At 42.6% G+C, this 16,482-nt stretch overlaps 1 protein-coding gene across 1 annotated transcript in view; it reads right to left on the bottom strand.

Annotated features, from left to right (window-relative positions):
• Larp1b (La ribonucleoprotein domain family member 1B) overlaps nucleotides 1-15,849 on the bottom strand; it is a 92,523-nt gene extending 76,674 nt beyond the window's left edge. The window contains 4 exon segments of the mRNA XM_021196315.2: nucleotides 2,576-2,750; nucleotides 4,457-4,516; nucleotides 5,005-5,063; nucleotides 15,207-15,849. Of these exon segments, the coding sequence (XP_021051974.2) occupies nucleotides 2,576-2,750; nucleotides 4,457-4,516; nucleotides 5,005-5,063; nucleotides 15,207-15,750 (838 nt within the window). The 5' untranslated portion in view covers nucleotides 15,751-15,849.
• Between the last annotated feature and the right edge of the window lie 633 nt (nucleotides 15,850-16,482).

Below are 16,482 nucleotides of genomic sequence, written 5' to 3'. Positions count from 1 at the left end.
CTCCTCCTCCTCCTCCTCCTCCTCCTCCTCCTCTTCCTCCTCCTCCTCTTTTTTTCCACAACTGGGTCTTACTCTAGCTCTGGTTGTCCTAGAACGTAATCTGTAGACCAGGCTATCCTCAAACTCAGAAAGATCCATCTGTCTCTGCCTTACATCTACTGGGATTAAAGGTGTCCACTTGATGACGTTTAATTTATTTTATTTATTTATTTATTTATTTATTTATTTATTTATTTATTATAGGTAAGTACACTGTAGCTGTCTTCAGACACTCCAGAAAAGGGCGCCAGATCTTGGATGTTGAGGCAAGAGGATTAATAGTTCAAAGCCAGACTGGATCCAAGAAAGACCCTCTCTTAATAAAAGGACAAATGGCAAGGGCAAATGAAAAATGTTATGATTATACCCAATGTGTACTTTTTTAACAAGTTAAAAATATTTAGAATATAGCTATCTCTTGTGAGGCTATGTCAGTGCCTGGCAAATACAGAAGTGGATGCTCACAGTCATCTATTGAATGGAACACAGGGCCCCTAAAGAAGGAGCTAGAGAAAGTAACCAAGGAGCCAAAGGGGTTGGAACCCTATAGGAGGATCAACAATATGAACTAACCAGTACCCCCAGAGCTAGTGTCTCTAGCTGCATATGTAGCAGAGGATGGTCTAGTCAGCCATCATTGGGAGGAGAAACCCTTGGTCTTGTGAAGATTATATGCCGAAGTACAGGGGAATGCCAGGGCCAGGAAGCGGGAGTGGGTTGGTTGGGGAGCAGGGGCAGGGAGGGTATAGGGGACTTTCGGGATAATATTTGAAATGTAAATGAAGAAAATATCTAATAAAAAATGAAAAAAAAATATTTAGGACAATGGAAAGATGACCAAAGTACTTAAAGAAAAAAAGAGTATTATGGTAGCAAGATGGCTCAGCAGATAAAGGCACCTTCCAAAAACCTAACAGATTGGATTCGATCCTTAAAACCCATATAGTGAGAAAGAACTGACTCATGCACATCGCCTTCCTCCTCCACATACATGCTGTGGATACACACACTCACATATATGCGGTGGTGACACATGCTTTTAATCTATCTGGGCACTAAGGAGGCAAAACTAAGTGGAAAAAAACAGTAGGTGTACAATTCATGGCTTAAATATGACTTAAATTTATCTGGCTATATATAAAACACCTAGCTTAGTATTGACCAATCAATTTCAACTAAAGCAACAAAAAGACAAATTTTAAAGTAAAATGACAAGTCTTTTATATGTATGAATTCTAGACAACCATGAACACTATTATAGAACAAGCAAGAAAAATGTTAAGTGACTAAGCAGTTAATGAACAGGGAGAAATTTCTAACAGTTGTTTATTCTGTTCTAAAATCAAGCTTTGTTTAGTAGATAAAGGAACCTAGTCTCTAACTCTGTAGTTACAATTATTTAATTAAAGACAAAGACTTGGCTAGTCACATACCTTTATCCCTTTAGTCCCAGCATCCAGGAGGCAGAGGCAGGACAATCTTTGTGAGAGGACAGCCTGGTCTACATAGTGAGCTCCAGGACAGCCAGGACTGCAGAAAGAAACATGTTTTAAAAGACAATGATTCAATTCAAGTAGGTTCTGTATGTGCTTAGAATATGATAAATTGGTCCAGACAGCCATGAAGTCAAGTGCCAAAGTACCTTGGTGTGTCAGTTTACCTCTGCTGAGTAAATGCCTTCCTACCTCAATCAAACTCTTCATTTTAAGTTACCTGAGCATTGCCTGTATCTCTTGCTGCTCATCCTAGCCTCAGAGCCCTGAATGAGTACAGGCTTTCACCAAGCTTGCCCCTAAACATATGAAGATATGAAGAGTCCAGAAAAAAAATGGAAGAGATTTTAGGGCAGTAAATTTCATAACTTAATCTTTCTGGAGAAATGATGGCGCAGTGGTTAAAGAACATGAAGTGCTATTTTAGAAGACCTAGTTCAACTCCTAGAGCTCATGTTGGGCAACTCAGAACTGCCTACAACTCCAGGGATCAAACGCCCTCTTCTACATTCCATGGGTATTTGTGCCCACATGAATATATCCATATACTGATACACATGCACACACATAATTAAAAATAAAATCTTGAAAAAAAAACTGTCAGATGTGCACTAAGGAGACAAAAGAAAGGTAAGTTCCAGACCACTCTACTACAACAACAAAAATAAAACCAAAAAATTCTCAATACACTGACTAAAACTGCTTTCACTTTTTCTCTTAAATATATTTTCATTTTCTCAGAAATGTAGGAAGTAATTTCAATGTAAATTTAAAAGAAGACTAATCCAAGAATATATCTGCAAGAAAATCTATAAAGAATAAAGAACTTCACTCCTTTTTTTGTTTGTTTGTTTTGGTACAGAATAGAATTTAAATGTAAAAATAAATAAATCAGGGGCAGGGTCAGCCAGACGACCAAACAGGCCAAATCAAATCAGAGCAGGAGGTTGAACATGTGATGACAGAAAGACAGATGACTAATACAATCTATCACCATGCAGCCTTCAAAGCCTTCAAGTTAGAAGGAAGACAGGCCAGCTCACCTCTCTTCCGCTGGCTGCTTGGCTGAGCCTCATCCTCGCTGACGTTCTCAGTAGGACCGTCTAGTTTTGCTTCCCGGTTCTCTTTGCCCTCACTGTTGCTTCTTTTTTCAATCTTCTCTTCTTTTTCTTTTCTAATTTGTGGCTTTTTATTTCCTTGGTTGATAACACTTTGAGACTGCCCGAAAATGAAAAAAAAAAAAAAATGTGTTCTGAATAGAATCATTTCTACTAGCATTTCACTAAAAAAGTCAATATACCTATTCTAAATATTTGCTTTAAAATACAAAAGCAAGAAAATTGCCAAAAGTAAAAATCCCGGGGAGTGAGGCACTTGTCAAGTAGTATGCATAAGGTAAGGAAGGGGTTAGAGCCCATTCACCAACACATGAATAGGCTGTCATCATTCGTCAAAGAAGTGCAAATTAAATTAATCACATATTTACCACAATGGATATAGTTTTAATTTTGACTAACTCGGGATCAATGGTATGTTCTTCCAAAGTAAGGGGTTTGATTCCCAAAACCCACATGGCAGCTCACAACTGTTTAACTGTCTAACTCTAGTTCCAGGGGATCTGAAACCCTCTCACACATATCCAAGCAGGAAGAACACGATGTACATAAACATAAATCATTTCTTTAAATAAATAAATAAACTGACCAAATTAAGAGTACTGAGACTATGAATTAACTGAAATTCTAAGACACTGCCAGTGGAAGCAAGTTTGGCAGTTTCTTTAAAAACTAAAGCTAGTATATGATCTCGCCACTCTTTTTTCTAGTTATCGACTATGGGGAAAAAAGGAAATTTCTGTGCAAATTTTTATAGAGTTTCATTTACAATAACTCAAATGTCCACCAAAATAAGTGAATGGGTAGTGTTACAACTGTGAATTAAAATGTATTACTGATACACAAAGCATAATCTTAAGACAATAGTACTTGAGTAAGCCAGAAACAACAGTGCTTCCTACACTATTCCATATCCACAGAAAATACAGAAGGCTTATCAGGACTGATGGCTGCAACACTTACAAGCAGGAGCTGTTCTGGTTGTGTTAATAGGTTTACATGCACAGTCTGATAATAATCTATCACATTAAGGCTGGGTGTGGTGATATACTCCTTTAATCCCAGCATTTTATTGGCAGAGGTAAGAAGGCAGCCTAGTCTACAGAGTGAGTTCCAGGATAGCCAGAGCTATATAGAGGGACCCTGTCTTAAAAATAAAAACAAACTCCCCTGCAAAAAAAAAAAATGATTAGGAGCTGAAGAGATGGCTCAGTAGGTTAAGAGCATGTGTTGCTCTTACAAAGGACCTGAGTTCAGTTCCCAGCACTCATTTTCTCACAACCACCTTTAATTACAGTTCCAGGTAGTTCTTCTGACCTTCACAGGCACCAATTATACATATGGTGCTTGTACAGGCAAAATACTTAAACACATTAAGTAAATCTAGTTTCTTTAGTTAAAAAAAAAAAAAGAAAATTTAATCCTTTTTGAAAAAAAATCATAGAACAAGATGTAAATACCTTACCCCAACTCCAAAGGATACAGTCAGATAGGGAAATGTAAATGAAATTATTATCTTATAACTGGGTAAAACTATAAAAAGGATAGCTGTCAAGTTTGTACCATCTTCTTATCAAGAGATATAGTTATATAAAATGTAAAATTGATTTATTATAACTTACATGTGATTGTTATTACAAAAATGCACTCTAGGATAAATGTTAAGCTGCCAAATTCATTATTAATATTACTTTGTAGTAAAGGATACTGTAAGTCAAATAATCCTACTGATGAGCCACATCACAATAATGCTGAAATAAGAATTTTCTTTTTAGAACAGAATTAAAAAAAAAAAAAAAAAACACTTACCCCCGTGTTAACCAATTCACCTGGTGTTGGCCAGTTTGCCATATCACTGAAGTCACTAGCCTAAAAAGTAATAAGTGTTACAACTGAAAATGATTTTTTTAAGAACTTTGAAACATAAAAAAGAATTGCTAAAAGTATTTTTTGTGGCCAAGCATGTTGGTACATGCCAGCAATCTTAGCATTTAGAAATAGGAGGAACGGGAATTCAACCATGGGTGAAAAAAGCTAACCGGGGCTACAAGGAGACCCTGTCTCAGCAAAAGCAGTAAGCTAGATATAGTGGCACACGACTTTGATCCCAGCAAGGAGGCAGAGGCAGGTGATTTCCTTGAGTTCCAGTCCAGCCAAGGCTATGTAGTGAGACCCTTTCTCAACCACAGGGGGGAAAAACAAAATCAAATAAAGCAATAGTAATTTTTAAAATTACCTATATTTATTTATATGTAGACTTTCAACCACTTTGAAGTAAAAATTCAGTGGTCTTAGGACCAGACTTCAAGCAGAATTGTTTCAAAATCATTTTAAAAGTACTTCCTGTAAAAGCATACCTTGTTGGATTTCTTTGTCTTGAGTTTTCCCGCTTTTATAATTTTTGGGGAACTGAGCTCTAAAGAAAATATACAAAATTGTTTTTTACAACCATTTCATTTAATAAACTTAGTAAATGAATATTATTTCAATTTTAGCAAGTTAGTATAGTTACCATTCCCAACAAAATCCAAGTTTCTGGTTTTCAAGCCCTCAACTCACTTTGTAATAGGATAGGATAAATTATTCTCTTTTTTAAGATTCCTAGAAAGGCATCGACTGTAATATGCAAACTTTAACTGTTACCCACATTTTAAAAGTGGAAAATACTAGCTGGCCAGTGGTGGCACACACCTTTACTCCCAGCACTTGGGAAGTTGAGGCAAGGCCATCTTGAACTATACAGAACAAGTTCCAGGACAGCCAGGCTACACAGAGAAACTTTGTCTCAAAAAAAAAAAAAAAAAAGTTGGAAAATACTAATTTACACTAAACTGACAAACCATTCCTTTTATTAATAAATACAACCAAATAAAACTAAAATTATAACTTCTTTAAATAAAAATTCTACTCTACCCATTTTTTTTTTCGAGACAGGGTTTCTCTGTATAGCCCTGGCTATCCTGTAGACCAGGCTGGCCTCCAACTCAGAAATCCGCCTGCCTCTGCCTCCCAAGTGCTGGGATTAAAGGCGTGCGCCACCATGCCTGGCTCTACCCATTTTCTTGTTCTCTCTTTCTCTTATTTTTATTTTGGCATGTCATGTTCTACTTCCCAGCCCTCAACTCACCTTGTAATAGGATAGGATAAATTATTCTCTTTTTAAAGATCTATTTATTTATTTTATGTATATGAGTACACTGTAGCTGTAGAGATGGTTGTGAGCCTTCATGTGGTTGTTGGGAATTGAACTTTTAGGACCTCTGCTCGCTCCTGCCAATCCCGCTCGCTCCGGTCAGCCCCACTCACTCAGTTCCAAAGATTTATTTATTATTTTACATAAGTACACTCTAGCTGTCTTTAGACACACCAGAAGAGGGCGTCAGATCTCATTACAGGTGGTTGTGAGCCACCATATGGTGGTGGGATTTGAACTCAGGACCTTCAGAAGAGCAGTCAGTGCTCTTACCTGCTGAGCCATCTCACCAGCCCCAGGATAAATTATTCTGCATAATACATTCACCAAGGAACATTTAGAAAAAGTGTTATAAGACTTCAAACTACATCTAGGAAACAAACAGGTTTGGAGACCTTAATAGATTATACCCAGCGTCTCTGTTAGGGATTCTGTTGCTGTAAAACACCATTACCAGGGCCTAGGAAGGTAGCTCTGGGGGTTAAGAGCAGTTTTGCTCTTGCAGAGGACCCAGGTTCAGTTCCTATGGCCTACAATCATTCATAAATAAGAAATCCATCACCTCTGACCTCTGTGGACACTGGGCACACATATGATACACATACATAAATGTAAGCAAAACACTCATACACATAAACTAAATAAATCTTTAAAAAAAAAAAACAAACAACGAAAAATTACCATCAAAAGAAAGTTGGAGAGGAAAGCACTTGTGTAATCTTATACCTCCAGGTTATAAGACCATCAAAGAGGGAAGCCAGGGCAGAAACCTGGAGACAAGAGCTGCTTCAGAGCCAATGGAGGGCTGCTGCTAACTGGGTTGTTTCTAAGATAATTAGAAAGTTATCTTCTCAGATGATGTTAGTTCGCGTCAAGTTGACTAAACAAGCAAATACACTGAAATAATAAAAAATAAAACAACAACAAACTAACCAGGATACCCAGAACCCAGCCACACACACAAAAAAAGTAATTTGATCTCTGTAGAAATTTGTGGACTGGGACTGTAGTTCAACGGAAGGTAGAGAGCTTATCCAACATGCACAAAGTCAGTGCCCCAAACAAGAAACACAGACAACCATTGATTCACCTGTCAATCTCTTTACAGAAAGTACAAGGCAGGTCATAATGCCTTTAACTCCAGCAGTGAGAGGCAGAGACAAGCAGATTATCTGAGTTGGAGGCCAGCCTGATCTAGAGAGCAAATTCCAGGACAGCCAGGGATTTACAGAAAGACCCTGTCTCAAAAAACAAATGAACAAAACCAAAATCAAAACAAAACAACAAACAAAACTCCAACTGTCCTTAAACCAGGTGATAGCTCAGAGGCAGAGAGATCTCTGTGACTTTAAGGCCAACCTAGCCTACAGAGCTAGTTGTAGAACAGCCAAGGCTACATAAAGAAACCCTGTCTTGAAAACAAAACAAAACAAAAATAAAAATAAATTTACAACAAAAGGAAAAAACAGTAGAAGATAACCCAGCCATGGGGCCAACCTACAATGGGAGCTACTACAATGTATGTGGTGGAGGAACAGGAAAGAAAGTCAAATGGTTTGAGCACTATGAAGAGAGGTAGAAGTGGAGACTCAGGGTAGAGAGGCAGAGTCTGATATGAGTAGCTGGCCCTGCCACCTGAGGCCATAGTGAAATCCAGGTCTGTGCTAGGGCCATGTCTGAGTCCATGGCCATGCAGCGGCAGGGGTCTGTGTCAATGTACATGGGTCATATTAACACCAAAGTCCACGTGAATTCCCTAGTCTAGGCTGCCGGCTCGGACCATACTGATGTCTAAAAGCTGTGCAGAGCTGGCCCATGCCATACTGGCTGTAGCACTTGGAAGAGGGCCCTGCACCTCATCTGGGTGCTACAATAGAGCCGGCCCTGTTGGTGGGAGCATGGATGAGACAGAGAGAGCTGCCCTCTCTTCCCCCTGCCCCCCAGGTCATGAGAGTGGGAGAGCAGGCCCTACTACCTCACATGGGCAACACAGTAAATAAAGTTGATCCTGGTGTTGGAGGAAGAGGATAAGCTAGCCCTGCGGGTGTGAAAGCAGGGGTGGGGTGGGTAGGGATAGCTGGTCCTGCCCCCTTACCTGATATGACCTTGAGTGAGCTAAGCAAGGCAATGCTTGAGAGCTGGCCATGGTGGTGTGGGCGTGGGAGAGCTGGTGAGCTGACCAACCCAGCTACCCACCCAGGCCCCAACCCAGGGCTTTGAACTGGCCCACCCCAACATCAACCCCATCTATGAACAGCTGGAGCACATGAAGGGACCAGTCTGCAGAACCAAAGCTGCAGGGTCTCCATGAACATCTGCAAGTAAAAATGTGTAGACAAAGGGTTATGCTGTGTGACACAAGGTGGCATACTATAGCTTCCACAAAGAGACTTGTTTTTTGTTGTTTTTTTGGAAAGGGCCTTTTTTAAAAAATTCTTTTGTGGGTATGCAAGGGTGGATGAGGGATGGGGAATGAGTGGGACTATGGTGCACAAAGTTCACAAAGAATTGATTTAAAAATATAAAAAAAAAAAAGAAAAAAGAAAAAGAAAACTGTCTTTAAGAAAGGCTTTCAAAAAATACAGTTGTATTTTTCCTATTTATCCACTCCCTCCCTCCCTCATTCACTCATATTTTGAGGCAGGGCCTGGGTGTAGATCCCCAGCTGACGTGAACTGGGTATACAGTCCAGCTAGTCTCAAAACTTTCAGTTTCTTTCCTACCTAGTCTAAACCATCTCAACTACCCATACCAGCCTGGGACTGGGAGAGTCTTCCTCTCTCCTCTCTCTCTCTCTCTCTCTCTCTCTCTCTCTCTCTCTCTCTCTCTCTCTCTCTCTCTCTCTCTCTCTCTCTCTCTCTCTCAAATCTGTCTGCCTGTCTCAGCCTCCTGAGTGCTAAGGGTTAAAGGCAGGCAGCACCACTGCCCAGCTACCTATAATTTAAAAAGATTTATCAAAGAAAGATGGTAACATGGCATACTGGTATGTGCCTGTAATAATCTACAAATACATGGGATAGCATGTGTGTGTGTAAACATACATGTACATATGTATAAAACATATCATGTCATAAAACATATACGTTGGCAGTAATCAACATTTGATGATGTCCTGGGTTTGTGAAATTACAGATCTCAGGAGTACCCACAACCAGCATTTTACTAAGCCAGCATAATCCCTAACTACATTCTAAATATTTGTCCTTATACCCAAGTGTAGTTGTTCCCTTCTCTTCTAAAAAACTTGAAATTTCTCTTTAAGAAAACCACAATCAACCAAAATGCAGAGTTAGGGAGCCCAGTCCTATTGGATACAACTATAATACAACTCACCCACCTATAGTTCAGAGAACATTGCAACGAGGGGCCGGGAGACAGTAAGAGCCAGAGAATCACAGAGTTTGCTGTGAGATCAGGTCTCATAGGAATGTCAGAAACTACAGCCATAAAGTCTCACCAATATGACTACCTAAATATGACCAAAGCAAGGACAATTCCTGTAACAGATTTGCCAAAGTGTACAGAGGAATGACCACTAAGCCCCACTACACAGTTACAAACTTCCAAGGCAAGCTGAAAGAGGAAGAAATAGTCTTTCCCAGGGAAGAACACAACAACTGGTTATGCAATAACAAATGGTCAACCCTGCAAACATACATACAAGTAACATTATATACAGAGCAGGTTGTACTGTGTATAGGAATATGAATACATATAAAAGAATAACAATGAAAATAGAGGTCCTAAAGTCGAAAGAAGATTGAGAGGTATATAGGAGGGTTTGGAAAGAAGAAAAGGAGGAAATGAAGTAATTAGAGTATAGTTTCAAAAAATAGAGGAAATAATAATAAAACATTCCATGAAATAAATAAGAGTGAGGGGCAACCATGGCAAAAGAAACCAAACTCTTCAATAAAAATATTATTTGGGGGCTGGAGAGATGACTCAGTGATTAAATTAAAAGCACTAATTAGTTTTGCACAAGACCCAGGTTCAATTCCCAGCACACACATGGTGGCTCACCAACTGTAACTCCAGTTCCAGGGGATCCAATCCCATCTTCTGACCTCTGAAGGCATGATATACACAGGTGGTACAGACATACATGTAGGCAAAACACTCAAACACATAAAATAAAAATATACCTAAAAATCCAGGTTGGTGGTACAAGCATATAATCCTAGCACTGAAAAGGCTGAAAGAAACTCAAAACAATCTGAGCTATACAGCAAGACTCTCATCTAAAAAAAAGAAAACTCCCCAAACTCAAAAAACAAGGAAAGGATTAATTTTTCCTATGCTAACAAAGAAAATATCAATTTATAGTCAAACAGTAATAGTCTGTGGTATAACAGTTGATTTCTACATTTACCCTATGGAAAGACACAGACAATGACAAGATACATGTAGAACATTATTTTGTCAAGATAAGGGAAGGGAACAATCAAGACTCAATAGGTCAATGCTAAATTAGCTCCGTGAGCTATATTCATGGATTCCTATACAATTTTAAAGTGAGTCTAGAATGTAAAGGACAGACGAGTGGGCAAAGCCTATAGTCACGTACTTAGGAAGGGGAAGCAGGAGGGCCAGAAATTCAAGGTCTGCCTCAGCTACTTAATTTCAGGCTAGCCTAAGCTACACAAAACCCTTTCTCAAAAAATTAAATTTAATTTAAAAATCACCCAGTACCTTTTTTGGTTTTGGTTTTGTTCTGTTTTCTGTTTTTCAAGGCAAGGTTTCTCTGTGTGGCTCTAGCTGTCCTGAACTCACTCTGTTAACCAGGCTGGCCTCAAACTCAAAGATCAGTCTGCCTCTGCCTCCTGAGTACTAGGATTAAAGGCATGTACCACTACCCAGCAATCATCCAGTACTGCGAATGAAACTTTGTTTCATATGTTCTATAGAACTCACTTGCTGGAAAGTCATTGTTAAAAAGGTCTTTAAAAATTAGTAAACAGATTAGTCAATAACATGACTCTTTTTGAAGGGAATATCACAAGATCAAAAGGTCATTTGTGTGGTATGTGTTCACAAGCCCCAAGAGTTTTATTTTTATAAGTTATAAGGATATATATAATATGTACTATTTTACATCTTTATATTATATACTTATATATTTTATAATAAAATAGAATTTGCTTAAGATGTATTTCATGAGGCCACTAACAGCAAACTTACAGTTCCTGAAAAAAAAAGATGGGAGGAAGTGGTTTGATAAAAAGCAACATAGCCAGGCATGGTAGCACTCGCCTTTAATCCTGGTACTAGGAAGGCTTTTGAGGCCAGTCTAGTCTACATAGTGAATTCCAGGCCAGCCAGGGCTATATAATATAGTGAGATCCTTTCTCAAAACAGCATAGGGTTCAAAGAGTAAGAATGAAAAAAAATGGACAAAATATTTTCATACTCTGTTTCTGAAGAATTATACTACAAACTGATTTTTTTACTGTACAATCACAGCTACAAGCAAGTGATTAACAAGTCTTAGGCTGTTATTTAATGAAGGGCTTATTAAATAATTACAACTACTTAACACAAGTTTAACATGGTTTGGGAAAGGCCTCAGGTCAGAAGTCCTGTTTTTTTTTTTTTTTTTTTTTTTTTGGTTTCTTGAGACAGGGCTTCTCTGTGTAGCTCTGGATGTCCTGGAACTCACCCTGTAGACCAGGCTGGCCTCAGAAATCCGCCTGTCTCTGCCTCCCAAGTGCTAGAATTAAAGGCGTGCGCCACCATGCCCAACTAGGTCAGAGGTCTTAATACTGATCAAGATATCCCTAGGTAGGCCTGACTTTAACTGAAGTGTTTTATCTGGTTTCCCCAAAACAGCAATATACCAGAGTCATCCTAAAAGTGGAGGAGAGTGTCTGAAAACAGGGAGCCACCAAAAACCTGTCTCACTTTTTTGTCTGGAGAAAGCTAGGCTGCTGAAATGGCTAAGAAGGTAAAGGACTTTACTACCAAGTCTGACCTGAGTTTGATCCCCAGAACACAGATAATTTAAGGAACGACTCCCCCAAAGCTGTTCTCTGATCTTCACATAAACCACAATGATGCATGCGCACACACTAAACAAATAAGTGTAATGAAGAAAGCCCATGATCATATCCTAAAAAAAGACTCCCCATGCTTCCTATAATGCATCTACCTCTAACAATGTTTATGGCACAAAGTTGTGGCTGTAATTCCTTCACTTCATTAATAAGAGTTATAGTTTGGCTGGAATTAAAAGCCTCTTTCTCGCCAGACAGTGGTGTTACACACCTTTAATCCCAGCACTCAGGAGGCAGAGGCAGGCAGATTTCTGAGTTAGAGGCCAGCCTGGTCTACAGAGTTCCAGGACAGCCAGGGCTACACAGAGAAACCCTGTCTTAAAAAAAAAACAAAAACAAACAAGCAAACAAACAAAAATTCACTTTCTCTCAAGACTTCCTATTTTGTAGAATGAATTCTAGAATCATTCTATCAATTGACTGATAATTTAATATTGCTCAATCTGTATTCTTTGAATCCTAAATGATCTCTGGACGTATTTGATTTTCATTACTGTTATTCTCTTTTTGATACAGAGACTCATATTTTTCAAATATTTATTTCACTTTAATTATGTGTTTATCTCTGTGTATGTGCATGTAAGTGCAAGTGCCCAAGGAGGTAAGAAGACAGTGTTGAGTTTCTTTGGAGCTGCAATTACACATATCCTCTAAAAAAGCACTATGCATTCTTAAGCTCCGAGCCACCTCAGCAGCCCTACTTCACTATATTGCTTTGGCTGATTTCAAACTACGAGGTGTAGTTGACCCTCCAGTCTCAACTTTCAAGTAGCTTGGACTATAGGCATGTGCCACTGCAGAGCTTATTATCCCCCTCCCCCCTTTTAAAATGTCATCTTCTAGAAGATTCCTTATTTTTATTTTTATGTATGTGCACCACCCATGTGAGGACACCCTCAGGGGCCAAAGGGCAATATAGATCCTCTAGAACTGGGTGAGCCAGATATAGGCGCTCTGTCAAAAGCAATAAGCACTTTTAACTACTGAGCTATCTGCCCAAGCTCCAGCTTACCCTATTCAGTTTTCTTAGGAAAGCAAGAAGGAGGGCATGACATCTGGCTTGCATGTAGAAAGCACTCTTGTTTTAAGTACTGTAAGATTTGGGAAAAGTGGCTCCTTCATGACCATTACCTCAGCCTAGATGGAGGCCTGGGTTTGTTGCTAGCCTCTATAATTCAGAAAAATGTTTATCAAAACAAACAACAAATAGAAGACATGAACCTATCCATGTCATTAATTTACAAGACCAATAAGGCCAAAAGTCAACTACCTAGTTAGTAGTAACTACACCATCACCCATTTCTTTCAGCAGTACATTCCTTACACCACTACTCTAAGTTACCCATTAGACACTGTAGAAGAACAGCTGAAGAGTCAGCACTGCCACCCTGCCACAGATCTGAAGAAAAGCATTCCTAATTCTGCAGTGACCCCAGGATGTAGGAGTTGTTAACACAGAAATAATGGGGCAACTGGAGCTCCTTTTGATTTTGAGAAAGATCTGTCTACACAGCCCTGGCTGTCCTAAAACTAAGTAGATCAGGCTGACCTTGAATTCACTGCTACTCTCTCAAAAGTACTGGAATTAAAGGCCTGGCTTCTGATTTTCTGAGACCTTGGTCTTGAGTATAATCCAGGCTGGCCTCAAGCTCATAATCCTCCTGTTGGAATGGGCTACATTCCCAGTAAGTCACTGTATCCTTAATCTAAGGAGGACTGGAGACCCAAGGCACAAGTAGGTTAAACTGTCAAATATTTTCCTAAGTAATCTGCAATAAAATTCTTGGGGGGGGGGGTAGAAAATCTGCACATACAGCTTGATGATAAAGCACTTGCCCAGCAAGCACAAAGCCCTAGGCTCATTCCCATGAGGGGGAAAAAGAATCTCCAGTTTCACTTTGAAAAGTTTTAAAGTCTAGAAAACTGGGTTTATAAAAACTGGGTTAATATTTCATAGTTCAATAAATATTATAATGCCTAATACTATGTGTAAATCTAGATATGGAGGGGTAACAGTTAATAAAGTGATCACCAGGTTTTTCTACTAAATTTTAAGAAGACTTGGTATACCATGTTCTCTTCACTTATTTAGCAATGGTAGTAAACAGCTCTTTTCAGCAGACCAGAATTATGCTAATACAAGACGGAGAGCAAAATTCAGTGCTTTTGTTTTGTTTTTCCTTAAAGTGTCAAAATTTAGTAAGAATTAATAAGGAGAGCAGAATGCCTATAATCCAGTAACTTGAAAAAGGCAGTGACAGGAGGATCAAGAATTCCAAACCCTCCTGGGCTACACAAGTAGATAGTGTCTCAAAAAGCAAACAAAATAACAAAAACAAATAAGTTAGTGAGCATTTCTCCGTGCAAAACCTAAGAAACTAAATTAGTTCAACATTTATCTCCCCCTACAGGAGAGATACAACAATCACAATTGTACACGATCCCTTCACCGCATTTGACCCTCACAACCCCATAAACGTGCTCAAACTTCGGCTGTTCCACCGTCTCTCCCCAGACCAGCGAAGACTTGCCAACAAAACAGCCTCAATTCCCACAGAAAAAGCCCAGCTATTTTAGTGCAATTTAATTTTAAAAAACAAATGGAGAGTTTTACTCAGCATTTCCATTCTAACTTTTTTTTTTCTTTTTGAAAGACTTTACTAAATAAATAGCTCTCTCTGGCTTCGAACGCCTAATCCTCTACATCAATGGGCATGCGCCACCAAATACAAGCCAGTCTTCATTTTATTTTCTAAACTGCAGTTGCTGCAACCCAAATAAAGCCCCAAGGGCCATATTGCATGGGTCAGCATTTGAACGCAAAGGCACAACCCAATTGCTAACGCGCAGGCTACCGTGGGACCAGCTGTGCGATCCGGACTCTGAATCAACTGTCCTATGTCAGGCATTCTGAAACCCAACCACACAACCGCAAAAACACCTAATACCAGCTGCCTTCACAGCCACATCTACCTAGCAGCTTTTCGAGACTTTCGTTTCACCACTTCACTTCAGGAGCCAGCCCAATCGCGCTTCCACTTACTCACAAATCCGCTCGTCCCGACTCGCCTCCACTCTGTGTCAAGTTCTCGGAAACTTTTCCACGGTTTTCACCGCGTCTAGGACGCCGACACGTGAAGGCACGAGCCCAGCACAGCCCCGCTGCCCAGTCACCCACGTCGTGCCCCTACCCGTCAAGGAGAACCTGAGGTCCCACCTCTTCCTGTCGCTCCCTCTCCTAGATGTCCATTTATGTAAATCGGCACGGTGAATGACACCTAGGAACCAAACACCTCCCGCGGACCGCACTCACCGGCCTCCGGGGAGTCCTGAGCGGGCGGCGGCACGCCGGTGCCCACGGGGGACAGGTGCTGCGGCAGCTTCTTGGTCCACGGGTTCCCCTTTGGCGGCGGCGGCGGCGGCGGCGGCTTGTCCTCGGGGCCGGCTGCCGCTGGGTCCTCGCGGGCGTCCTCCGGTGGGTCCCGCGGTGCTGGCGGCGGCAGCGGCGGTGGTGGTGGTGGCGGCGGCGGCGGAGGCGGCAGCGGCGGAGCCTCCCCGCCGAAGGGACCCCCGGGCGCACGCGCCTTGTGCGCCAGGTGCAGCGCCAGCGGCCTCACGGGCACGGCCGCTTGCGGCACGCTGTGTCCCAGCACGAGCGCCGGCGACGGCTCTCCCCGCGCACCCGCGCTGGTGGCGGCCGCGGCCCGCTCCTCCCTTGCCTCCTTGCCCTCCCGCTCGCCCGGCGCCGGCTGCTCCGCCCGCCGGCTCGCCGCTGCCAACAGCGCGTCCCGGTCTCCGGCCACGGCGGGCGGGTCCTCCCGGGTGGCAGCGGCGGGCACCGGGGCGCGAGCGGACATGGCCGGCCCCTGGCCCCAGCCTCCTGCCCAGCCGGGGGCCGTCCGGGTCCAGGGAGCCCGGCCGCCCCTCTCTCCACACGGGGGCACCGACCCGCTTCGGTCCTGGGACGCGGAACCCGCCCGCCGAGGCGTGCAGCGCCCGGCGTGCCCGTCCTCCCCGCCCGCCGAGCGGAGCGCTAACCGCCCGCCGCCCGGCCTCGTCGCAGCGCTCGGCCGGAGCTCGCCACTCGCGCCGGGCGCGCCCGAGCCGCGAGCCCTCGGCGGGCGCGGGCGACAACGCGGCGCTCCAGCCAGTCTGAGGGATCTCTGGCGAGCTGCGGAGGCGCGCGCGGCCTGAGCCGGTAACTGTCCCTGAGGGCGGGGCATGCAGAGGGCGAGGCAGCCGGGGGCGGGGCGTGCAGAGGGCGAGGAAGGCTACTGGGCGGGGCGTACAGAGGGCGAGGAGGGCCAATGGGCGGGGTGGCCAGATAGGCGGGGCGTTTATAGGCTGAGGCGGGCCGATGGGCTGGGCGTGCCGAGGTGGAGGCGTCCAAGAGGCGGGGCGCGCAAGGGGAAAGGCGGGCCAGTGGGCGGGGCGTGATAAGGGCAAGACGGCCAAGAGAATCAGCGTTCAGTAGGCCAGGTGCCCAAGGACCAGGGCGAGGGCCAGTCAGGGTGAGGGGCGGGGCGGGGCGGGTAGAGGGCGAGGCAGGTTAGGGGGCGGGCACCCTGGAGAGTGACGTGGCTACTCGT

This window comes from Mus pahari, chromosome 4, assembly GCF_900095145.1.
Source record: "Mus pahari chromosome 4, PAHARI_EIJ_v1.1, whole genome shotgun sequence".
NCBI lineage: Eukaryota > Metazoa > Chordata > Mammalia > Rodentia > Muridae > Mus > Mus pahari.
This window is presented reverse-complemented; position numbering and strand designations above follow the sequence as displayed.